The sequence below is a fragment of the Rhinolophus ferrumequinum genome, chromosome 20, assembly GCF_004115265.2.
Source record: "Rhinolophus ferrumequinum isolate MPI-CBG mRhiFer1 chromosome 20, mRhiFer1_v1.p, whole genome shotgun sequence".
NCBI classification, from domain to species: domain Eukaryota; kingdom Metazoa; phylum Chordata; class Mammalia; order Chiroptera; family Rhinolophidae; genus Rhinolophus; species Rhinolophus ferrumequinum.
The window spans coordinates 39,575,686-39,602,602 of NC_046303.1; the positions used below are offsets into that span (position 1 = coordinate 39,575,686).

Here is a 26,917-nt window from a genome sequence, read left to right on the forward strand (position 1 = left end):
AATATATACATGAATAGAAAATAAACTAATAAATGTGTTAACTGGGGGTTAGATTGGGGGACAGAGAAGAAGACAGGAGACAGATGGGCTTATATATGCCTTTTAACATTACCTTTTCATATGCATGTGCTTAATTTTGATTAATATGATGAGTTTTTTAAAGTAATATTTTTAAAATACAGAGGGTACCAAAGAAATGTATAGATATTTTAAGAAAGGAAAAAATGTATTAAAATTTTAATCATCAATATACACCAATAACAAAAGATGAATATAAGTCTCGTTTGACTTCTGCAATTACAAGAGGTGCTTAAAGTGGTTACCATCAGCATCCAGACATTTCTGATTACGGTGAATTATTGCTTGAGCAAACTTGACCATTTGTATACATTTTTTTGGCATCCCTGGTAGTAGTTACCTTTTAAGTTATTCTCATAACTCTTTACTCTATGCATTAGTTTGTGGGGATTTTAGCTTGAAGGATTATTCACTGTCACATTTGTGTTGCTTTTTAGAATCAGTAGTAGGTGGTGTATTAAGGTGATTTTCTGAGTCTTTTTTAAAAATTAAATTCACATACTTGATTGAAAATAAACCCACATTCATTTGTGACATGGTGTTTTGATTTTCAATATTCCTTGAAATTTGAAAAAGGGAGAAATTCTCAATACTTTGAAGGGAGTTAAGGGAATAATTGTCAAAGTAGAATCAATCTTCTCCTGAATTATCCTCTCAGCTATTTCTGAGAAGGTGTATTCTTTTATGGCATTGTTCTTCTGGAAATGTACTAGGTATTTATAATGCTAACCTCTTTTTATAGGTCGATAGGAAAAATTACCGTAGCAAAGCTTTTGAGAATTCAAAAGGAGTCATTCTTACTCAAAGTAAGAATTTAAAAGGTCTCATAATCATAAATTATGAATCTCATCTGTGATGGATTATATAAAGCATCTACTATTGAAAACTAGCCAAATAAGAACAAACCTGTGATTTAAAAGCATGGATGTAGATGGAAATGTGACAGTTTAAAATTGCCCACTCCTACTCCACATCCTGTCCTGGCAAGAACACAGCTCTGATGATATAACAGGCTTTATTTGTTTCTAATTTATGTTTCCCTATGTGGTATCATCTGATTTATTATTGACAGAGATAATGATCTGTCTAAGACGTAAAAAACTGAATCGTCTCCAACATTCCATTGCAGAAGAGTAAATGAGAATTTTATTTATTTATTTATTTTCTGATTGGGACTTGCATTTGCAGGAAGAAAACAAGGTTGGACTTCTCACCTCAGAAGTATAATGATAATATAACATAGACATATAATATTGAAGTAGTCTTTTGTAGGGATTTTAGGTTTAACTAACATTTCTTTATACACTTGATAATGTTTGAGCAGTTGGCTCTGGAGACTAAATCTATATATAAATAGAAATTAATTGATATTTTTGATAGGTGGAGGTAACCAGAATCTTTTTATATGATCTCAAGCATCAGAAAACTAATTGGAGGTCTTGTTGGGCCAATGTAAGATGAATTAACTTTCAAAGGTTGAATCCAAAAGAGATCCCATGCTTTGCCTTGTACCAAAAGCTGGAGACACAAAAACAAGTCCACAGAGAGCCAAAGGGGCTGAGTGAGCCATAGCACTGGGAACTAATTTTCATTTTGGAGTGAACAGTTTGCTTAATTCCTGATCCAAACTGAGAACAGGCTTTTTTTGGGGGGGATTTGGGGGTGGAGGATGCTTTGATAGCCAAAACATTTCTGGAAACTATGGGAAGAAGGAATTGCATAGACGGAATCTTTGAATACTAACAGGCAGCATGGAAGCCTTGGGAATTCAAAGCTCAAGAAGGAAAAGCTGAATTTATGGTGAAGGCAGGAATAGAAATTCCTTTACTTCTTTTTAAAATTAGTTTCAGGTGTACAAAACAATGTACTAGTTAGACATTTACATGCCTCACAAAGTGATAACCCCGTCCTCCAATCTACTACCCCTTTGACATCGTATTTAGGTGTTACAATGCCATTGACTCTATTCCCTATGCTGTATTCTGTATACCTGTATTCTGTATACCTGTAAATTATAGTTGACATTCAGTATTATTCAGCTTCAGCTTCAGGTGTAGAGCGCAGTGGTCAAGCATCTGCACTGTTCATGAAGTGGTCTCCCTAATAATACAAGTGCTCATCTGACACCCTATAAAAGCTTACAACATTATTGATTATATTCCCCAAACTGTCTATCTTAGCTTTACAGAGAACACATTGGAGATGTTACTGTATTCAAGAAACCTCAGAACCGCCGTACTGATACGATGGCTATTTCCTTGATGAAAAAGAGGAGTGGGTAGGATAAGAACTTATGCTGAATATCCTGAGATGGTAGGGAAAGGCAACTGGGTTTTGATCTGGACCCACATTAACTTGTCAGCTTTCTCTGCTGATGAATCTACTCCTTAGATTAGAGTAGATTGGAAATTCACTCTCCTGAAAGGTGATTTTCTTTTTACCTCATGAAGTTCTGCCTTTAATAACCTTGATTTTCTTCTTTAAACACACACACACACACACACACACACACACACACAAACATACACAAACCAAAAAAAAAAAAAAAACAAACTCTTCTCTTTTCACTGTTTTTTAAAGGTTACTGGAAGCCTTTTTTTTTTTTTTTTTTTTAACTATGTAGACTTCTATGAGAGAAACTGTCAACTCCACCCAGTTCAGGATATCTGGCAATAAATGCAGCGTTTCAAGAGTAGGGGATCTCATTCATTTAACAGTCAAACATTGAGGAAGTCTGTTGCTCAATCCTAAATTTATTAGATTCAATGTGACTAACCACTCCCTTCCTTTCTGGGGTGAAGAGGAAGAATGTAGACCATGAGATCAAATGTTTCTTCGGGCTGAAAACAATTGTATTAAAGGGACACTAAAAGGGAGATACAGATAATACTTTTTGGAAGAAATGTTTATTTCCAACAGGAGCAGGGATTATGGGATCCTTATCTTTCACCTCACGTGGAGGAGCATCTGGCTGTGCTTGAGGACATTCGTGGTTCCTGTGCTCGGTCTCTAAGAGCAAATTGGTTTCGTGAAGCCCACTTAATTCTTCTGGACTTCACTGAATTGGCACCATGTGAGGCAAACAGGAGAAGCTCTTCCTTTAGCCCTAGTTGCTTTATACTGTATATTTGTTTTTCCCACGGATTAGAGACTACCTGCTCCAAAGAATAGAGCAATGACCAGGAACAGATAGGTGAATGACAGTTTGCTAAATATTTGATATATCTTCAGTTTTAACCAAGTTAAACATAAGGTTCTAATGCCATAGAGCTCCAGTGTTGGAAGGAGCTTAGCGATCACTTGGTTTTTCTACCCACACATATTGGTGAGAGAACTGAAATAGCATTATTTGGCTTGCTAAAGAAAATACAGATAGGAAGGTCTTTCCATTTTACCCTGAAAGATATTTAGCAACAGTCTACTACTTCAAGTACTATTATCCTTTGTCACGAGTATGTTTTCATTTTCACTGTGGGTGAGCATTTCCTCTCCACTAGGCTGTGCAATCCATGAGAGTGGAATTGTTAATCACTCTTTGCAGCATGGTCAGAGTACCTGGTGATCTTAGATGAGTCAGTTGGTAGCCTTTAAAAGTGAAGTTTTATGAGGGTAGTGACTCACGTTCTTGTGCTAGAAATGAGAAATTATTGTAAATCAGTTTATTAACTATACGTGAGAAACATACAATTTTCCCTGTGACTTTTGGTAAGACACCAAGAGTTGCTGATGAAGACTCGGGGCATACTACAGAAAAAATGTACACACACATACAATACATGCAGATATCACACTGTGCATAGGGTTTTGGACCCTCAGGATTATCCTGTTGCTCTGTAGTAGTTTTTTGATCATGGGTCCTGAACTCTATGTCTGTGTCATCACTCAATTAAAATCCATCACCTGCATAATTTCCATATTGAAACCAGTGGAATAAATAAGTGATCATATCTTTGTTTCATTTATTTCAAAAAGAATCCGTGTGTAGATTTCCCAAGCGTCTATTGCTAGAAGAAGAGTGAGGATTTGAGAGTCTGGACAATTGAGTGAGGTGACAAACTGAGAAGAAGATCTTAGGACAAAGAGTTAGAAGGAGTGATTATGGTGGATGACGTCACAGGTTTAGGTAGACAGAACAACGACTGCATTTAGGACTTGGAGGTAAATACTGCTGTCATCTGAGGAAATGTGGGGCTGGTTAAGGAAGTGCAGAGCCGGCCTCCACTGAAACGCATATGAGAAGCAACACACCTACCCACTACCCAATCAGGGAAAAAAAGGGTTCCCATTCAAAAAGGTTATAAAGTATGGACAGTCTTAAAAATACATGCCTGACAGTTGCCAGTTTAGGAGAAAAAAATAAAGCCCTGAAGTATATTGCCAGATTATTAGTGTTTTAACTTTCATGAGTTTTCAGTTTGCAGAGCCAGCGTCCATTTCTGATTGCTGAAATCCTGGGAGTGTATTCGCTTTAGGTGTTAAGATGCAGGCTCTGGATTTAACCTTTTTTTCCCCCTTGGCTTTAGTTGATGATCCCGTGGAAACAAAAATGACTTTGCTTAGTTTGGCAGAAATGCAAGAAAGATAAGCTGCTTGGGGAAGAGGGAACCTGTTCCAATCCCTGTCCCAAGGTCTTTTCAAAATATGTGCGTCAGCCTGAGAAATTTTCATATGTAATGCCTAAGTCTAATTATTTAGTTTGGCTACAAAGGGTTGGCGAAGCATGCTTTAATCGTTTTGATGCTAACACTGTCACAAGGCAACATTAAATCATTTTGAAATGATAATACTTCAGGTTAGTCACTATTTTTGCAGCTGCGTTTCCTTGTCACATTTGTTTGAAACTAATAGAATCGGTTATGATGAAAGAAAATAAAGCAAAAGACTACGTCAACTTTATATTTCTTCCCCTCACTGTATAAGTAGAAACACAAAATGATATGGGAAATTCTTAAACATCTTCCTCTTCTGATTGGCGTAACCATAATTCAGAACTCACCGTCTTTTGGAAACTTTCTGGGTAGTTTCCCTTCCGCCACCTGTCCTGCTTCTCATCCTTCTTGGACACTGCAGCTAGACTTATTCTTCTAATATACAGTTGTAGTTTTTGTCACTTTTCTGCATAAAATATCTCAGTGACTTCCAGTTAGTTACACAGTGACCAAATCCCCCAGCCTGCCATCTTAGGCCCTGATTCTCTGGGGCTGCCTTTATGTCCAGCCTAACGGCTCACTCTCCCCACACATTCTCTGTGTGCCAGCATACTGAACTACTTCAATTCCACAAGTATTTATGAAATACTTACTTTGTCTCAGACTCTGAGCTAGGTGTTGGGTATTCAACGATACATATGATCGTTGGACAAAAACCATGATATGGGTTTTGCTCTGAAAGAGCTCACACTCCACGGTAGGAGAAATATTAAAAACACGGTGTATGAGTGCAACATACAGTGATATATGCCCTTGTACATTCTAGTATTCTTCTGCCTTCAGTAAACTTTTCTTTATATCGTTCTTGTAAAGCTTCTATCTTTCAAGACTGTTCTCAAATATCACCTACTTTTGTAAGGTGATTGGAAAGATCTGCTGATGTTTTGTATATACTTCTATTAGAATTTATTTCACTTATGTTTTATTTTGTGTACATATCTATTTGCACATTGATCTGCGAGCCCCTTGGAGGCAGGACTCAGTCATCCCACAACCTTAGCTACACGCTCAATACCTAAAATGTACTAGATGCTTATAAATATTTGTGGATTGAATAGCTTTATAATAGTCCAATATTCTAAAAAAATAGAGATGTTCTAATCTCCATCAGCTATGTTTAATGGAAGATGAGATAGTATTTTTCTTTAATACAACACATTTGGCTCAATATGGAGTTTAATAATCATGTTCAAAATAACAGTTTATATTTTTTGAACTTTTCCTATCTTCAAGGCATTTTTCTAGGAATTTTATATAAATCACCTCCTTTACATCATGACAATTATATGAACTGGGAAATATGACTTCCTTTTTACAGGTTTTGTATAGAGTTTAAAAAAATACGTCATCATCATCATTATACCTGATAGTTACGGGGCACTTACTATGCACCAGGCACTATTCTAATGCTTCATAGATTAACTCATTTATTCCTCACACCTACTCGATTTATTCCATAGTTTCTATTATTATCCCCATTTTATAGGTGAGAAAACTAAGGTAAAGAGAAATTAAATTTTGTGTCCTAGATCACATAGCCAGAGTTGTGAGGATAGGATATGATGATCCAGGTGGTCTGGACCTAAAGCTGCCTCTCTTCCTCATGGGGCTAAGCCATGTTTCGTTTTGTAATTAACATTGCAAAACATGGTTCAAAATAGTTGATTATTACCGGTGGACACTGAAATAATAAGGATTTATATCATATAACCTACTTTCTTCTCTAAATTGGGTCAATATATACTCTTGGAAATTCCCTTACATACTTTCCATGTTGTCCACTTCATTCTTTATCAAACACGGGGAAATCCCATGGAAGAAACAGAATTGCCTGATTGAATAAAAGTTTGTGTGAAATGTTTTCTCTTGTTAATGCTTTGGATCATACCTGTCTTATCTATTCTCTCGGTTTCATTCTTCTTTCCTGAGTTCTACTTACAACTAGTATGGATTTTTTTTCTTTTTCTTGGTATTAGACCTGCAAAAATAGACTTACTGCATTTGGAGATGCTAAAATATATTATTCCAATGTGTTTCTAGTCTGAAAACCTATTAAAGTTATATTTAGCTTAATAGAAAAATAATTAGTATAGAGTTCATACTTCATCTAGTGTACACAAAGTATGATTCATAAATATTAATAAGACATTTATGTTTGGTAAAGCTATACTCACTTGAGAATTCAGATAGCATCATATCTTCTTCAGCATACAGCCTTTGGGTTTGTCAAAACTAAGACAAACTGAGACTAAGGAAAATATCATTTAACCATTGTAAATTAGGAAAAAAGAGTGAAGAGAATTCTCAAAAATATGAAATAAGAATAAAGCCCGCAGTTGATGGATGGAATGTATAGGCTTTCAATTTTAGGGACCAAAATCTCCATTTTAGAGAGGTTAAAACTGCTATGATACATTTTAGAAGTATCTTTATGCCTATTTCTGAGATGTTATCTATTTTTATCTTTCTTATCAATTTATAATGAAATTTATAATGAACTTAAAAATAATGATTAAGGTTTAATGTCCAGTAACATATAATGGAGTTTTTAAAAAAAGTGATTAATGATGTTATTATCTTATTGGTATTTAACTTTAGAGTTGTGAAAATGAGAGGGTATAAGTACTTGAGGTAAAATCTGTTGAAAAGATTTAGGTTCCTATAAACCCAGATCTAAACTTAAATAAGAGTCTGTCCGTATCACATTTATGAATAAAATAAACAATTAAGACCTATAGACAAGTGTCAAAGAGAAATGGAGAGTGGGACTGAGGTTATATTATCAGCTTTATCATCACATAATTTTCTGACTTTAGAGCATGTGGTTCACCTTGATGGGATTAAACCTTCATTTGTAAAATCATAAATTTGTATTAATTGACTTTCAAAGTCCCTCCCTGCTTTACAATTCTGATTCCATTACTTGTTCAGGATCACATCTCTTTCACAATCTGTGTCTTTGGATTGGGCTTTAGTTTACATCTTTCTGATAAATATGAAACAGGTACAGTGTAATCCTCCAAACATTGGCATAGATCTAAACACTACCTAAAGTAGGAGAGAGAATGCTATGAAATTTACCACACACTTAGCTTGAGGCTTACTTTGCATATATTGATTAATTTAATCGGTTTGCAAATATTACTGTAGTTAAAGTAGTTAATTTGTAACTTGAGGTGAACACAGAGTTGTAAAATATTTCACATTTAATTTCTTTGTATTAATATGTTTTTATATTCATTTTAATATCATGCATTTTTCATGCATTAAGATATTGTATCAATAAAATCAAATACAGTAAATTGCATCTATTTCTAAATGAGTATGTGCTAAAAACTGCATATATATAAACTGGAGCTTGTTTGCCTACATATAAGCTGGAGCTTTCATGCATTCACAAAGTGGGACAATGTATATGTATTGAGGTAAATAAATATCTTGCTTATTAAGAATGTTTTTCTTTTATTCCATTCTTCTTTTACTTTCCCGTAGACTTGCTGCTTTCAAATAGCTGCATTCCCTTTTTGGGTTCATCAGAAGGACTGGATTTCCAAACCATTCTGTTAGATGAAGAGAGGAGCAGGCTGCTCCTGGGAACCAAGGATCACATCTTCCTGCTCAGTCTGGTCGACTTAAACAAAAATTTTAAGAAGGTCAGTTGATTTATATATATTTGACTGGATGCATTTATTTTGTGCCCTGCTCTGTTTCTGTTTTGTTTTAAATGACTCAATGTCAAAAGCAGTATAGCTCATTTACATGTCAAAAAGAATATATTGCCTCTGATAGAAGTATTAGGTTGTATAAAAGGGAGGGGTGGTAAATGAGGATTTAAGTACATATACATGTTCTTTGTTAAGAGTGAATGAGTATAATACTATAACCTTTGAAAATATGAATGAAAGGCTTGGAAGAAAGAAATGGATTGTTTCCATCATTCAGGAGGAATGCAAAGCTCTTGACTGAAAAGCTGGCAAATGAGTTCTCACCAAGTGTTAACATTTACATGCATAGCAATTATTGTAAAATTAATTTTTTAACATTTACATGCATAGCAATTATTGTAAAATTAATTAAGCACACTTTTGTAAAGTGTGCTTACAAAAAATAACAAGGAAGCACACTTTAAAATGATAGTGTGACTATGGTAGTATTTTAACACCACACTGTTTCTCCACACTCTCATTTTGTATCTAAACAGATTTTTCCAATGGCCCAATCACACTCCAACAGTGAAGATTAATAACGCCCCAACTATGGGCTCATTAAAAACAAATTCCCTTTCCTTAAAAGGAAATATACACAACACACAAAAGGCACTTGCTGCTTTATCCCACATTTTGAACAGCACCGTGATACCCAAAGGAAAGGGGGCAATACTTTAGGACTTATTATTAGCTAGTACTTTAGCAAGTATCTGTTTCTATGCAAGCAAAGATAGACACGAAGACCAGAAGGGACTAAATGACTAATGAGAAAACATACTATATGACCTATTCTGCCTCTATGAGGCGTCTGTGAATGTGTTTCTTCTTCTTTTCCAGTTGTATCCCAAAAGAAATACTAGGAGTCATTGCAAGTTTTCAGGTCAATAGTTCCCAGTATTGAGTTAGTACAGACTTCTTCCCATTCAAAGAGTTCTTTATAGGTCACCTTAGGACAGTGAAGCTTTATATAGCATTCATCTACAATGACCACTTTAACTTTGTAATTTTGAGATGTTTTTAATAGCTAAATATCAGTTGCTTAGTTATTTGAATGCTATCAATATTATCAACACAGGGCTTTAGTCTACATAGGAGAAATGTTTATCTCCATATATATTCATATTGCTTAAATAATGTCTGCATGAGAAACAATTGTTTTTGCTTTTGAATAATTTTAGCTTTTCATTTTTTTCACACATTTTTGATCAAGATCCACCAAAGGCAAAGGGGTTATTTATTTTTTACGAATGCTCAGACTTGATAAAGTAATAATAATCTTGGAATGCAAATGCATATGCGCGCATTTCTTATAATCTATGTTTCTAGAATAAAAGTGAGGGTTAAAATATTGTCGGTAGTTGTTCCTGACTTGTTTTAATCCAAACATACTTACAAAAACATTGTTATCTTTTTTTTTTAAATTATTATTCTATAGCCTGGATATTGTTTACAGTAAAGTGAAATAAGCAGTTGATTATGTGCTAGAATTGAAAAGCTTACCTTTATTCTGCCATTATCGCTCCCTTTCATTTATTTTTAAGGGTTTATTTTTTCTTTAGGATTCTTTTTGAGGACTCGTGCTCCTAGGAGAGCCTTTTGATGGTATCAACTAAATCTCAGTCATCAGTAAATATCTTAGCAGGGGATGAATCTTTTTATAAAAGAGTCCAAAGAAAATCTTAGTCAACTTTGCTGTTTTGCTTTAAGAGATGCTACATAGCTAACAGCATTTTTCCAAATATGTCTCGGTTTAAGTATAATAGTAAAAAGCAATTCATACTTTTAAGGAAATTTGTTTTTGTGCTGTTTTCTGCCTTCAGGGACTGGAAGAAAAAGTCCATTTATCTGAACGGAGTGTATTAGATCATTGCTTAAAATAAATTCTGATAGCACAACTTCCTTCTGTCACTATTTTAAGCAAGTTTCTCTTTGGCCATATTCCGTGTTTGAAATCTGCTAATATTTAATAAAGTAAATATTTACAAAATATTGATTTCCCTTATGATGTTATTGAAATAAATGGTTATTTGAACACATTATAAAATTAGAGTCTGTACTTGAGATTTCCTGCCTAACTGATATTGTTTTATGTCTGTATTACATGTATAATTCATAAAGGGGTTATGTACGTAAAGGTATGAATTTATGTTTGTGTAGGTATCCACCTTTAAAATTTATATAAATCACTCCAGTGTGAAAAGGTACTCCACAGCAGCAAGTAAGTGTCAAGATGTAGTACTTTAGCAGTGTTTAGACCTATGTGGTTTGCATTGGCTCCGTGCCCCGCGGCAAAAATCCAGACTCCTCTGTGGAAGAAACCACACATGTTGGGACTCTGTGGGGCTGAAGGATGTCCTTTGTATTCCTTGGAGTGAAAGCAATATACAACACATAATTGAGTTATGAGTGACTGGTTGGGATTTTTTTCCCCCCTCTGGGAAATTAAAAAAAAAAATTCTATAGAACTTGTTCAATTGAAGTACTGAAATTTAGGATATACGTTTACTTAAAGTTTTTGTTCAGGCAAGACTATGCCTATTGAAAAATAGCCATTATCATTTCATATTGGCCACAAGACTTTAATAGGGAATGACCAGAAATTATAGCAAAATCATGCACAAAACTAATTCAGTAATATATAGTTCATATTACCCTTCTTATTATCTTTACTCTGTTCAGAATCAATTTTAAGTCTACAATGAATGCTGCAGGTATATGCTCAGTAACTTTGATGAGTAAATGACTGTAGAGGAAGAAAGTCAAAACCAGATTTATTAGGGCATTTTCACAATCCAGAAAGTAAGTAAAAATTAAGTAGACTGAGGTTTTTTGTTTTGTTTTGTTTTGTTTGTTTGTTTTTAACTTTGACATTTATAGATACGCATAAGAGGGATAATAACATTCTAATTATTTTGTTTGTTGTTTGTCTGTTTTTGAGGGGAAGGACTGTTTCTACATGGACATAATAAACTTAAGGGCAAGTTTAAGCACACATCATGGGGGATGTGATACCTCATAATTTAAGAGGCTTTTCAAAATTTGCTTCATAAAGCCTCTCTTTAGTTAAGAATGCCCTGTGGATTCCTCTCTGGGACAGGTTTGGGACATTTATGCACACTGATTTGACATTCTCTTCCCTCAACACTAGACCAAAATGGAGCGTTCAGAAGCAGCCATTCCAAGGGAAAGACGTGGATCTGGAACTGCATTTATCACTCCTGACTGTTTTGTTGTAGGTTGAGTTCCCCCAGAAACCAACTATGAGGTGAAGATTAGCTTATAGGATATTTGTAAGGTAGTATTCTTGGGATCAACATGTGTGAGAGGGTCGCTAAGGAAGTAGTACTAGACAAAGGGAGAGCTGAGCTGTGATGCAATTCCAACAAAAGCCTCAGCTGACAGGCCAAGCTGATAAGATGGAAAACGTTTCAATATTTTCCTCTAGTGTAAGTGATAATACCATTATTTAGCTGGGTTAATCTTATAAAAGAGAATCTCCATTTTCTTCCTATCTAATCCATTTACCATGACCATCAATGTTATCTCTTAAAAAAAATAAAAATCTTATATTTCTTCCTGGTTTATACACTTCTGGCAGTTCCTGATTTCTGACGAACTTAAATAAACTCCAGATTTCTGCTGGCTTCCAAAGCTCTTCTCAACACATTTCCCCAACCCCCATGTTTTTATCCACTGTTTATATTGTTCCCTCACTCACATTTTATGGAGATGATAATATCATCTGCTTGATGATGTTATCAAGGACCCAGTTCTTCCTGTCTCTGCTGTCTGCCGCTCTAGGTGTTGGCATTATCCTTAGGTTGGCAGCAAGATGGCTACAACAGTTTCATCGATCACATGCTAACGATGAAATGTAACGAGGTAAAAGACCATAACTTATTATGTCTCTGTCTTAGGAGCAAGGGAACCTTTCCTAGAACCCTCCCGCACAGCTAATTGGCCAGAAACATGTAAATTCTGATTCTTAAACTCAAAAGAGGAGTGGAGTAACTACAATTTGCTTACACCTGTCAGTTACCTTAGGTGGCAGAGACGTTCAGAAATCAATCACATTAATCACTACACTTACAGGGAAGGAATAGAAAACAAGCTTTCTGAAAAATGTAATTAGGGGACCAATCTTGTTTTTCTCATTAAACGTTGGTTACCTGAGACAAACATAATTTTTTCTCAGCCAATGGGGGGAAAAAAAGAGTATATTGTCCATTTGGAGAGAATTATCAAGATTAGCTAATTCTATAAGTAAATGTAACATAAGGATTCATTTTTCTTTCAGTAGATAGCCTTGGGAAGTATTCATTTCAAGTAAAAATCCTTGAAATAATTTATTTTTCTCCACCTCACTTTGTAAAAGTTGGAAAATCTGCTAATCTTTACAGATACTTCTCTTGCTTATGTAAGAGTTTATTTACCTCTGTAAAAGTTTTCTGTGACTTTTAAAAATTTAATCTAAGCTTTATGAAATCTAGTGTGCAGCAGATCTCTTAAAATTTGCTGATACTCTCCCTCCGTTTTGTAACTGTTGTTGGGGGGTGACATTGTCAGGAGGGAGTAGATTGCAATTTGACTAAAAGAATTAAAGACTATATTATTATTCTAGTTCTAGTATTTAGCATTACCCACTAAATATTTAATATACAGAGAATATATTTTTTAAATTAAATAACTAAACATAATTTAAGCATTATTGACTATATTTCTTAGCAGAATCATATCTAAAATAATACTGCTTTGATTCATTTGGATTTGTCATTGTCTGGGGTTGGAACCAATTATATGCATTTGTAGAATTAAAAATTGAGATACTTTTTTAGTGACTGAAGTTTAAAATTTTTTTTTTCTTGTTCGACTTTAGTCAGTGATTTTTCCCCCCATTAAAAAATCATGATTATCTTCTGTTGGCACTTAGTATATTGTAATACAAGGTCTGACAATTAAGTTCACAAACTTATTGCAATCATGTTGCTAACATTGTTTTGATATCAGAGGGATTATTCATTATGAGTTTGTACTAACTGGACAAACAGTTAACGAACTTTACTACCATTTGGAAGTGCTGAAAAGGCTGTGTGAAAAAGGTAGATGACCTGAACTTTTCTCCAATAATTCATGGATCTTGCATTGGCATTGTCTGACGACGATGCACCAGCTCACACAGCACTGTGTGTGAGGGAGTTGTTAGCCAGTAAACAAATAACTGTACTGGAACACCCTCCCTACTCACCTGATCTGGCCCCCAATGACTTTCTTTATCTGAAGATAAAGGAAATCTTGAAAGGAAGACATTTTGATGACATTCAGGGATATGAAAGGTAATATGATGACAGCTCTGATGGCCATTCCAGAAAGAGTTCCAAAATTGCTTTGAAGAGTGGACTAGGCACTGGTGTCAGTGCATAGCTTCCCAAGGGGAGTATTTCGAAGGTGACCATAGTGATATTCAGCAATGAGGTATGTAGCACTTTCTCTAGGATGAATTTGCGAACTTAATTGTCCGACCTCATAGAATATAAAACTCAGGTCTTGTCATTGCTTATGCCCTAGTTAGGGAGACAAGGCATAACAGAGTGAAATGACTTAAAAGGCAAGTCAGAAAATCTTTAAAGATCCAAAATAATGAGACAGATCACATATCATAGGAATTCAGGGATGGGGGAAAAATCACGTATTTTGCATGGGATATGAACTAGTTCATGGTGGATGGGTAAAATTTGGATTGTTGTTAATTAGCTGGTTAATTAAAAATGGCTTGCATTTGGATTTGAAACTTGACGTTTATTGTTTCCTTTTTCAGTTAGGGTGAGGGTCAACATGTTTGAGGAATGGAGTAGAAGAGAGTTGTTTCTCCCCTCCATGTGTATATTTTTCCTAGTTTAAGTTAAAATAGATTCCCCTGCCCTTGCCTTTAACATTCTACACCATCTTTAGAGTTAGAGGGAGGGCATATAAAAATGATTTCAATAGTCCTTCAGAAAGGTGTTCAACTGTGGATGGACATTTGCATCCATTTATCATTCATTTATAAGTGATAGATTAGGAACCTTTTCAGGATAGACATCATAATAATGAAAGTGTTTGACATTTGTGCAATATGGTTTAAGGACCTATGATTTCTAAACAAATGGTTCTAAACTACATGTTATCTGTCACTGTGACTGCAACTGATCATTCTGTACCTCAACCAGCTCTATGGAATCCTAGCAATAATTCATATGAAATCCAGAGTCCTTTCTATGTAAACTTTGGGAGTAATATATACAAGCTGGAAGTCTCTCTCTTTCTCTTTCTCTCTCTTTTTTTAATGGATTCGTAGTTGACATTAAAAAAAAAAAATGCACAGTACTCTCTGTTTGGTTATGTTACTTAGTTGAGCTTCTGAGTTAATGAATTGTTGGGATCCTTCCATATGAAAATGTTACTCATTTTGGAAGCCGTTCAAACCGTGCATGGATGTAGTGAATTTCTAAAACAGGATGTAAGCAAACAGGTCACAAAGGGAATGATTTATTAAACTAAGCGCTGCTTTTGTATCTGTTTTAGTCAAGCATTTATTTTTTGTTTTTCTTTCTTTTTTCTTCTTTATCCCTGTTTTTTTTTTTTTCCAAGTGTTCTATAGAGGCAGAAAAGTAGACCAGTGAGAAATAAACTTACTCTGAGACTATGATTATTATTTATTTCACCTACTAATCTAATAGCAACCAGTATGTCAACTCATAGAGTATAATAATAAGCAACTTTATTTTACTTTCCACATTCCCTTTCAATCTACTGTGTGGGACTAGTTCTGGACTTCTTCGTTAACTCCAGCTGGCCCCGTGGCTTTTGAGGTCTGTGTTAGGTAGTACAGATAATTGTTATCCAGCAATTAAAAGTTCCCATATAATGTGATAAAACTTCCAACCTCATTTAAAATTGAAAATCTGCTCCCTCTACCTACCCCCGATTGGGCATGCCATGGGAGGGAGTAGGGAGATGTTCTGAGGCTTCTTCTCTCTTGTCCCTACCTAGCACTCTTCCTCTTCCCTAAGCTTGTTAAACACCATATACAACATCTCTGGCATCCAATCAAGAGAAGGGAAGAGGAGAAATGTCTACTGTCCTTGTCAGAGGGACCTCTCAACTTTCTGGTCTTGTCAGACATTTAAAGGTGACTTTTCTTTCATAGACACCTTTGTGAGTTTTTGGAATTTCCTCTTTCTGAAATTCTTTCCCTTGCTGTTCTCTGGATTAGCGTGACTGCCTTTCTCCTTGGATTGGTATGTTCTCATTCTTTATCCTGTGACAGATTGCAATTCCTCCAGGTGTTAACTTCTGAAGTCTTTTCTCAACACTCTTGAACAGGACCTAACGTGACCTCATGCCATCCCATTTTTGAGCGACCATGGCTCCCATCTGTTCCATGGGAAGCCATCGTGTGGAGTTTCCTGCCCACATTCTAGAAGTTCAGGCTGATACGCATGTAGCCATTGAGCCTGTCCTCTGTTTTCCCTACAGCTTGTCAGTCTCTCTCTCACCCTTTAGACGTTAGTCCTCCATGTCCCACGAACTGTAAGTTCAACAGCAAGTGCGTCTCGAGGGCCCGTCAAAGCCCCTTCCCTGGCACCTACCCCTCACCCTGTGGGTTGTAGGACACATGATACCACTGTCTCAGACGAAATATTCTTCTCAAGGGAAAGGAAAAACATTCTCATCTCCAGTTTCTAACTATTTTATAGTTTAAACATGGGTGAAATCATCTAAATGGATCTTGGCCACCTCCTTTGAAAATTTTTGCATCTAGAGCTTGCATCTCAGTTTGAATGTTTTCTCAGCTAAAACTTCTTTTCACATCTCGTTATATTATCAAAGCCATAAAATGAGCTCTCAAAAGAATGTTTGCTTTACCTCCAAATGTAATGGGCCAGCTCATTGTATATCATTCCTGAAGTATACACAGTAGAATTATGGACATAAGCAAATGGAGAATGTTAATATTCTTATTAACATTATTCACCTTCTGGATATCAACAGCCTGCGTCAAAATGTTTGCTGTTCTACATCTTGTTTCCTGTGCTTTTCAATAGTATTTCTGTTAGGCTCCAGCAAGGTTAAGCTATAACCAAGAATCTAGATCTGTATTGATTCATTTTTATATTCAGAATTAGTCTTTGAATAATTTACTATCATGTTGAGATGATACTTAATCATCTTTATTCCTTTTTATTTGGATAATTTATTTCTCTTGAAACTGATATGTGTCAAAATTAAATATTGCATATAAAATGATCAAAGAATTGCAATGTTAGCTAAACAGAAGTGAAGGGCTTAAACTGGGCCCCAACAAAAACCTATTAGGTAACCTTATAGTGTTGAAGGCAAAAACAGAGTAATACTTAAATTTTTCTGTTTAAAGTTATTTACATTTGTTTTTAATGTAAAAAATCATCCATGTGTTTCTGGGGTTAAAAAAAAAGGACGTTTTCCTATGGGTTTTAAAATGAGAAAGCAATGTACTGAAGCAATATATACATCATACAACCTATTTTACTCATTTTTATGGAATAATTTTTATGTAGACAATTTCATTTCACCTTGCTAAAATTTAGGTCCCCGTATTTGCTTAAGAACTTTACTCTGAGAAGATGAATAAGTTCTGGGGGTCTAATGTACAGCACAGTGACTGTAGCTAACAATACTGTATTATGTACTTGAAAGTTGCGGAGATAGTTCATCTTAAATGTTCTCACCACACACACAGAAAGGTAACTATGTGAGGTGATAGATGTGTTAACTAACCTTACTGTGGTAATAATTTTGCAGCATATAAGTGTATGAAATAATCAGGTTGCACACCTTTAACTTATACAGTGTTATATGTCAATTGTATCTCAATAAAGCTGGAAAAAATACAACATTAAAGTATTTTTCTTGTATCTCTTTCCTCCTATACTAAAAAATCTTGGTTCTTAATAATGTCAAAATAATGATTTATTTGCTATATCTTACAATGTACATAAAATGGTTTTGAAACAATAATATTGATATTACCACTAATAAACTGGAAAAAGTTAAAAAAATTTGTTGGTGATTTAGTGAAAAAAAAAAATCTGAATTATTTAAAAGGAAATAGTGGATAAACTTAAAGATGAAATATTTAAGCCAGAACTAGGATATTTTAAGAGGAATGACTTTTTTTTAAAGCAGAATGTTAATAAAACAACTTTATGTTTACAAATATGATCGATTTTTTCTTCCACCTAGCACTGGTGATTTTTGTATTATTTTTCTCCTTATTGAACATGAACAGTAGGTCTATAATTACAGCAGTTAGTCAGATTACTTGAAATTCACCAAACTATGCCTCTATTTTAAAACACTTTTATTAGGAAAATAAAATAAATGAGTTTATAATTTTAAATATAATAATTTTAAGTGAATTATTTAAATGCCCTTTTTGTGTAGCATGAAAAGGACTTTGTTATTTTCCTTTTCTCATGGAAGTCTAAAACAAGAGGGTTTTCATACACGAGGATCCTGTACTTGCTGGGTTTATATGAGTATAAGCAGAAATGCTTTTATAAATCAGAATGACCTTCTGACTCTAGTTCATTAACTTGCTTCATGGCTGAATAAGATATTCCCATCTAATGCTTTTACCCTGTAAGGCTATTATTTAGGGGGAAAGGCTCAGAATAAATAATTTCTCATTTAAAATCACGTTATTGATAAAAGAACATTGCCATGCTTTTTATTCTTAGTTCATGCTTGAAATTAAGAAAATATAAACACTTGGAAGCCATGTGGACATCCCAATAAATTAACTTTTTGTATAAGGCACCCTGCTTAGTTTCATGGTGATTAATCTCTTCTTACTGCCTGCGGAACACATGCTGTCTAGTAATCACAGAGGTAAAACAATTGCCTCGTTCATGGATGTGCTGGCTCCCCAGCCCGGGTGCTGATGTGCAGGTCCCATCTGGTCACTGTAACGGGATGTCAGGATGTTGTTAGACGGCTCACACTCCTGCCAGAACTCTGACAAGAACTCTTTCTCTGTCTCCATTTTAAGGGATTCTCCGCAGATCACTTTGTAATAATTATGGAGTGCTTATTGTACATGTGATACTGTGCCAGGTGCTAAAGAGGATAGGAAGAAGAAGCGATGTCCCTTGTCACTCAAGAAAAGTGGCCAGTAAACCTCAATGAGTTATATGCTCCTTTAACAGGATAATGGAGCCTCTGACCTGTATTCCTTACAAAATTTTGAAATCTAGACACCACCATAATTGTACCACAGATTCAAAATTACTAATTCATTTGTGGATTCCTTAAATTTTCTTTTAATTTTTATGATGCAATAGCATTTCTCTCACTTTCTTACAGTACATATTTGTACTGTACATTTTTGTACTGTACATGTCTTACAGTACATTTTATTGAAGGCCTGCTATATTCCTAACACTCTTCTAGAGGCTGGGAGTATAATGTAGAATACCTTTAAATTGGGGAGTGGGGTGATGGAGAAGAAAAAAAGGAAACAAATAAAATATCACTTAGTGCTGTGTTATTTTAAAAACCGTGTTATTCTTGGAAAACTACTTTAAATTGGTCTTCAGAGAAGGCTTTTCTGGGGAGATGATATTAACATGGACACTTAACTTTTAAGAAGGCACCATCCAGAGGAGGTCAGATATATTCCAGGTAGAAAACATTCATTCTGAGGATAACACTGATGTAATATTTGAAAGCACAACATTAGTTTTTAACAAGTGTATTAGAATTCTGAGATGGTTGGTGGATGAAAACTAAATGTGAAAGAAGCATTGAGTTGAGTTCTAAGGGGAAAAAAAGGGAAAAAAAATAAATAAAGGAGGGAGAGACTATTTTCACTCAAGACTTCTGGAAGGAAGCTACATGGGCAGATCAGACCAAAAACTTGAGAATTTAAACTTCTCATCTGTAACAATTTATGCCCCAGCCAGTTTTAATTATGCAGGCTTTCCCTTTGGTGTTCCTGTCCTTATTTTTCAATACTTCGTTCTTTGATTTCAGATCTCTTACCTCTCTCTGTCCATGGAACCCAAAGTAGTCATTGCGCCCTTGATTCAAATAGTTGTGCCGTACGGCATTTAGAGCAAAGTTTATCCAACTTCTTTGCAACTGTTCAAAACTTGAATCCTGTTCTTTGATAGAGATGGCCACTTGCATTTTTAGGGCTCTGAATTTTTCATCTTTAATTAGGTTTTATGAACAAGTTGTAACTTCCTCTTGTGTATTCCAGTCAGTCGTTTTGGCATCTCTGAATTAGGCCAAAGGGCATTTGACTGACCTTGGACTTGCTAACTTGAGTCAATCAAATTGCTTCTCCAAAGTTGAAACAAGGAGCAGATATAATTAGAATTTCCTTAGGATGTTGTTATAAGGCCTTATCACTATTTGAATGCTTCTTGATTAAAATTAAATAATTAAAAATGAATTGCCTGACACTTTCACCTTACCAAATGATAACTTAAGGAATTATATAACTTAGGAATGAAACAATAATTTTTAGGGATATTGCAATATTTTATTTGTGAGTTCCTCCTACCTATTTGTATTCAAAGTGAAATAAAAATGCTTCAACAAACAAACAAAAAAAAAACATTTTGGATTTAGATAAAAATAAGCAAATTAAATCAATAGATGATATCTAGATCAAAGGTTGTGTTTTTAAATGAAGCAGCTCCCACTATATTTTCATCAGAAAATAAATATTAAATCTCTTTTGCAAAAATGTGTTTAAAATATAACTATAGCAAATGAACACATGTAAAATGATTGAAAAACAATTTTCATTTCATTAGAATGATCACTTTTCATACTGGTAATCTGTATTCTATAACTTTAAAAGAAAAAATATATACGTATATATTTGTACTCTCATTCTTTTAAAAAAATACGGACTGCTTCACAAATTTGTGTGTCATCTTTGCTCAGGGGCCAGGCTAATTTTCTCTGTATGGTTCCAGTATTATTATATGTGCTGCTGAAGAGAACACTATATATACATATATATTTAGAGGTTAGTTTTTGATTCTTCCCAGTATCACATACAAAAATTAATCCTTTGGAAATAATCGATTTCAATTGTGAAATAATATGAAAACTGCATTAACATACTAACAAGATTAACTCAGTAAATTACAGAATGTGGGGACTGACTTATCAGACATACTTGTTTTAAAACATTAACCCAATAAATGATCCCTTCCAAGTGGAGAAATCTTACAAATTTATTTACTTTTGTTTCCCATAGTTTTCTGTTATCAACTTGATTAGCACTCAAATTAAAACCAATTTGCAACCCTTTAATTATTTAATAATGGTTAAAACCCTGGATACTTATATTGAGTGATTCTTGGGCTCATATGGATCTACAGAGAAGATCTGTTGGATTTATGATATCTGTCCTGATGTAGGAGGAGAGAGCAGCAGTAAGCTTTCTACATATTTGAGATCCTTGATCTCCAAGCTCCAAGGTCCCAACAAGTAATTCCCACCAAAATGATAGCCTTAAAATGTGTATCTGGTGCATCATACATTAGTTAAGAACTAGTGTTCTGTGGGAATATTTCAGGACAATTAAATACGGCAATTATGCAAGTGGCATCTCTGCTTCTGGCATGCCCTCCTTTGATAAGCGAAAGGAAAATATCTGTGGGTCAGTGTCTAAGGGAGTGGTGCAGCTGTATCAATCTTCAGGAAAGGGGTATGTGTCTTGTTTTGTCCTGTGTAATGTAAACTTTTAACGAGGCATGATACTGCATGTGCAAAGCTCTAAAGTACAGGAAAACTGTGTGTGTCATTTTATTGCTCATGAGTTCCGAGAGCAGTGAGAATATTGATAATCACTGCCTTAAAGCTGTACACAGTACCCAATGACCAAGAGAACTTCTTATAGATACCGTGGACATTGTATTTTTAGGTGAGAGATGTGATTTCTGTCTGGGAGTCAGGCAGTCTCAAAGGTTACTGACTGGGCTACTGAAATAATCTCAGGACTTTAGGTATTTCTTGGGCATTGTGTAAACCATGCTGAAACTTGAGACCCTATGTGAAATGTGTTATTTTATACCCAGAGTTTACATGTCTGTATCTTCCTCTATGTAACTGCATGCCTCTTTCTCTATTACTGTTTCGCTCCTTTATTTATCTAAAAACAAATGTTACTTGAACATATTTCTTCAAACCCTATAGAAATATGAAAATATGTCTTTTTTGTTTGTTTGTTTTGCTTTCTTTTGTTTTTAGATTGAATTATGGAAAATTCTGTTTCTTTACATTCTTTACTAGCAAAGAATCAAAAGGAATATTAAAAAAAAATAAACCCTTTGTTCTAATGACTAGGTGGCAAGTAAAAGAATAATCCTGCCATAAATCATAACTAAAATTATATCTTTTCAATATTGGCACAACTACAGTGATTTTTTTTTTCTTTTTAAGTAAATGTTTAGAGTCTGGACGATAATCAGATATCTGCTAGGTTGTTATTATTAAGGTAATTCTATTTGTGACTTCTAGATTCTTGACAGAATTGTGTCAAAATAAGCCAATATATAATCCCAACTAATCTTTACTTTTAAGGCTTGAACGTTACCTTAAGAAGTAAAATTATCTTTGTGATACTATCTTAGAGTCCTGTGCAATAATAATAATAATAATAATGATCCAAGGATAATTTCTATTTTTAACAGGTTCTAGACTTCATGGATTGAAGGTAAATGAAGAAAAATGAGATAACATTTCAGAAAAAAAATAGAAAGTCTGCTTTGTAAACAGAAAAGACAAGATTTATTAAAATTGGTTTCTGGAGTTGAACACCTTATGTAACATTTACCCACTGTTCAAATCCTGACTCTCTGAAGTGTGTAATTTTAGTTTTATTGCTTCATTAACTAGGATGACACAAATCAATTTACAATTACATGACTTACCATCAATAATTGAAAATGTACAAGAAAACCATTAAAACATCTTTCAGAGATTTATATTCCTTTGCAAAGAGAAAAAAAGAAAAATCTACAATTACTATTTTAATGATGAGTCCTTAAGACAAAATTAGAGTTGAAACTTCAAATTATTACATTACAGTTGAAATTATTAAGAGAAAATAATTTAAAACAATGGCTCAGAAGTTGGGACAGCTACACATTTTGTTTACTACTCTGCTGTTGAGGGCTCCGAGAAGGGCTCTATCCTCTGTGCTCTTTTTTCACTTCAAAGCTGTCTCCCTGACTCAAATCTTAGTGTGTCAATGCCACACCTTCCTAGGCATACAGAAAACCCTTTATAATTATGTGCCTAGTGAACAAATGATTAATGAACAGCAGTTACTCTGTGCCAATGTTGGAAATTTCATTAGATTTAAAAATGATATCAAGATTGCTTCCACATTTTGTCAGTCTTTAACTAACTGCCTCTTTTTTGAATCCCCTGTATATGTATTCAAAATAAATTTTAGAAACATTATTTATCTCATGATTTACTTTAACTCAATCATCCAATACACAGGTTTAAAGTAAAACAAAATAGGATGCTGTAATGACTTTTTCTTCTTTAAGTCTCATTTACTTAACAAGAAGGAGTTCTATATTCTCCTTTTCTCTTTTTTTCTGTAGTGTTAATACCAATAAGATATTCAGGTATCAACAAATCCATAAATATTTGTTCTAAATTTATTTCTGAAATATGATTAAATCTGACCATCTTCTAAAACAAAAAAATAACAGGATCTGGCATTTCGAAGGATTCAAAGAAATGTTAATCTAGATTAGAGGTAGAAGAAAATGAACTAAATATTAAACCAAGTGATAGATCATGGACATGCATTCTTTGTACAATTTAATTTCATTCCAATGATACAAAGTTGTCCTTTGTAAGATTACTTATAATATTCATTAATCAACAAGTATACCTGAAGCTGACCTGAACAATAATGAATGTCAACTACAATATATATATATACACACACACAAGAAGTGGAGTACCGCATTAGGAATACAGGCAGTGGAAATGTAATGGCTCTGTGCGATGTCAGAGGGGTAGTAGATGGGGAAGGAGGTTATCACTGCGTGAGAGGTATAAATGATAAATGTTTAACTATTACATTGTTTTGTACACCTGAAACTAATAAAAAATAAATAAACAAAATACAAAATGAACAAATAAACAAAAAAATAAGTACAGAGTTGCAGTTTGCAAGATGAAAGAATTCTGGAGATTGGTTGCCCCATGTGAATGTACTTAACACTGAACTGTATGTTTACAATGGCAAAGATGCAAAATTGTATTGTTTACATTTTACCACAATTGAAAAAAAAAAAGAATCGGCCACAAAAAAGTGTGCGAAGATACCTTGAGCTCATAAGCTCAAATATGAAGCCAAAATTTCATAAATTCACAATGTAATTTTAAGGAGAAATAAAGAACACTTAGTTCAGTATTTTGCTACTAGTGCTTAAAAAAACAACAAACAAACAATAAAAAAACAACTTGAAGAAACTTCCAAATTTCCTGCCAGGTGCAGTTTTTATTTACTATTCATTTATTCATTTATTTAGGACTTCGTGATTCTAGGTTGATGACAGACTATTGTCATTGGCCTATGCATGGTCCTATTTTGGCATATTTATTTATTAACATTACATAATTGTTTTTAATTATGTATTAAACACCAGAAAATGCCCCATCCAGAATAAAAGCTAAGATCTGGTAAATAATCTATTTCTTTACACCAATTTACCCCTTTCTTTTTCCTAATCTTTAGTAACCATCTTTCTGAATCCTGTTTATCACTCTCTTGCTTTTCTTTTTATATGTCTATTGCATTTTTCATATGCACGCAAAAAGTGTCTGGTTTATTTCAGTGTTTATTTTTACATCATTCTAAGAGGATCATACTATTTATAATTTTAGGGAATATACTTTTTTCACCTAATAATGAATTGTTCAGATCCATCCATATTGCTTTTCATTGCTGTAGTCCATTCATGTTTTACTGCTGGCTACTATTTAAGGTTGTGTGAAAGTATAATTGCACTGATTTAAACCATGTCTGAATAAATAGCATCTTTGGGTCCTTATTGTGAACCACATCAAAGTTAGCTGGTCATTTGAGCTTGCTGCTGGTTCAGCCACCCTGCCTATGTACACCTTTGGATTGTACATTGTTAAAATGTGCGCAAAATGAACAACCTTGTTTCATTGAAAGTTCTCAATAATTTCATTGTATTTATCTAGTAAGAGAATTTGCGTGCTGTTCTCTGTTCTTTATTATTCATACACAAACCCCTAAAATTTCACTATGAAGATAATATCATGTAAACATCGGTGACTTCTAAATCATTTGTTAATTCCAGGTTTAACAAGTCTTTTTCAGTGTATTCCCTCAGGATATTTTCCTTTTCCTCACCTATTAAAACATTTTCTGTTAACATTGGTGAGAACCATAATAAAAGTTTGTGAGGAACTCTTGGAACATTATAAGCAATTCAGAGCTTGCTTTTCTTGTTTCTTCTTGCCTATAGCTTAACAGAGGGCATTTCTTTCTGTAAACTAATGGAGTAATGTAGCTGAACCTTATTTTGCAAAAACTTCCAGACAGAATTCCTAAATTTTGTTAGTTTTTACTTTCTGACAAATTCAAGACTGTTAAAGCATGATTAAAAGCTATCAACCAAGGAGTTTGCTGCCCTTGTCCTTAATTATTTGCCCAAATAATATTTATTGTGCAGTGTGTCCCCTCCACACACACACACACAAGTTCAGGAGACGGACACTCGGTCATATTTTCGCTCTGCTGTGAACTAGCTTCATGATCCTTGACATGTTATTTAATATGAGTAAATTTTCTGACTTGAAAATGGGGAGAGTAAATACAGCTAACTCATAGGGTCATTGTGAGATAAAATAAGGTAATGCATACAAAATGCTTAACTAAGTCACAGATGCTTCTGAGCTTCGTGCATATTAAATATTGTCAGCAAATTCACACTGGTCTTTGACTTGGAGTGATAACTTACGCTTGTAACGAAGAGCTCTTTCCCACACCTCATTACACATGTTTACAATGCACTACCATTCTAAGTAAACATAGAAACACAGAATAAAATAGAATCTCTTACTTAAGTAAATGCTAATCTCAAATTTTATTAATATCACAATAAGAATTTATAACTTTCCCAACAAAATTTACCTATTGTTAAATGGATTTAAAAATAAATAAGGTTAACAAATGAAAATGGATAATTGTGTACAGTTTTTCTTAGAAATTTTTTTTGGTGACTTTGGAAAATACTTAAATCTCAAAATTCTTACATCATACCTAACAATATGTTCTTGGCTTGATATCCACTCTTCAAACTTCACATGCTCACTTCCCTAATGAGAATTGTAGGGTGTTTTAGATATTCAGATTCTAACACACCTTTAATGTTTTACAGATTTATTGGCCTGCTTCAAAGGAACGGGTGGAATTATGTAAATTAGCTGGGAAAGATGCCAATGTAAGTATGAGACTTAAAAATATCTTTGTTAAACTGGTACTGATATGATAATATATGTTTATGTTGGATTTTATTGAATGAATATCATTAGTGTATTATGTTTAAGACTACACTAACTTATTCTGTGACAAGATTATGGTATAAAATATTTCTACCTTGTCAAAAGGAATAATATCATTCTCAAAAATTTAGAATTACTATACTTTCTATAGTGTTAATTCTGAATATTACTATTTTTTTACAAAAAAATCTCAGAGTACATTTAAAATATTCAAAAATAAACTATCAGCAAATATTGTGTTTCTAGGGTTGTGTACTTTTCATTTACATGCATGCAGTTTGTGACTGTACACAAGACGATAGTTATTTTAGCATTGTGAACATACAATTGTTATTTAATTTGAGTTGAAATTAAACTTGCAACATCTAGAAGGATTCTTTCAAAATCTGACGTTACAGAGATGTTAAGAAGGATTGGTTGAAAATGAATGGCCCACATTCTGGAATAGGAACTAGAAATAATTTGCTCTCAAATGTACTTAAGCCTAATTATATGGAATAACTTATAAAGGATAAATAGGGGGGTTCTAATATAAACTTGTAGTTTAAGCTGCCTTAAGGACCAGAGACAACCTTTCGATAGGTGTGGCTAACCTAATCACCGTTGGGCTGTCCTGTCTGGATTGCTTTGGCATTGTCCAAGTTGTCCTGCTTGCTCCCCCAAATTTTGTTGCCTGTTTTATCTCCAGCTATGACTGCAGAGTGCTGTGGCTCAGCCTGCCTCTTCTCCTCATCCAAGTGCTCTGATTCAGGCCAGATGCTCTGTGTGTTGCCCTGACATTTTGCACTGTGGTGATAGGGAGGACTGCTTTTTTCCCCA

At 34.2% G+C, this 26,917-nt stretch overlaps 1 protein-coding gene and 1 non-coding gene across 2 annotated transcripts in view; one reads left to right on the plus strand and one right to left on the minus strand.

Annotated features, from left to right (window-relative positions):
* The window catches only part of SEMA3D (semaphorin 3D), a 200,307-nt gene that overhangs the window by 78,989 nt on the left and 94,401 nt on the right, over window positions 1-26,917 (plus strand). The window contains exons 3-4 of the mRNA XM_033088884.1: window positions 8,280-8,440; window positions 25,975-26,037. Of these exons, the coding sequence (XP_032944775.1) occupies window positions 8,280-8,440; window positions 25,975-26,037 (224 nt within the window). The remainder of the gene's footprint in view (window positions 1-8,279; window positions 8,441-25,974; window positions 26,038-26,917) is intronic.
* On the minus strand, window positions 20,426-20,532 carry LOC117012580 (U6 spliceosomal RNA). Its single transcript, XR_004421188.1, has one exon. It is a non-coding gene; the product is annotated as a U6 spliceosomal RNA (small nuclear RNA).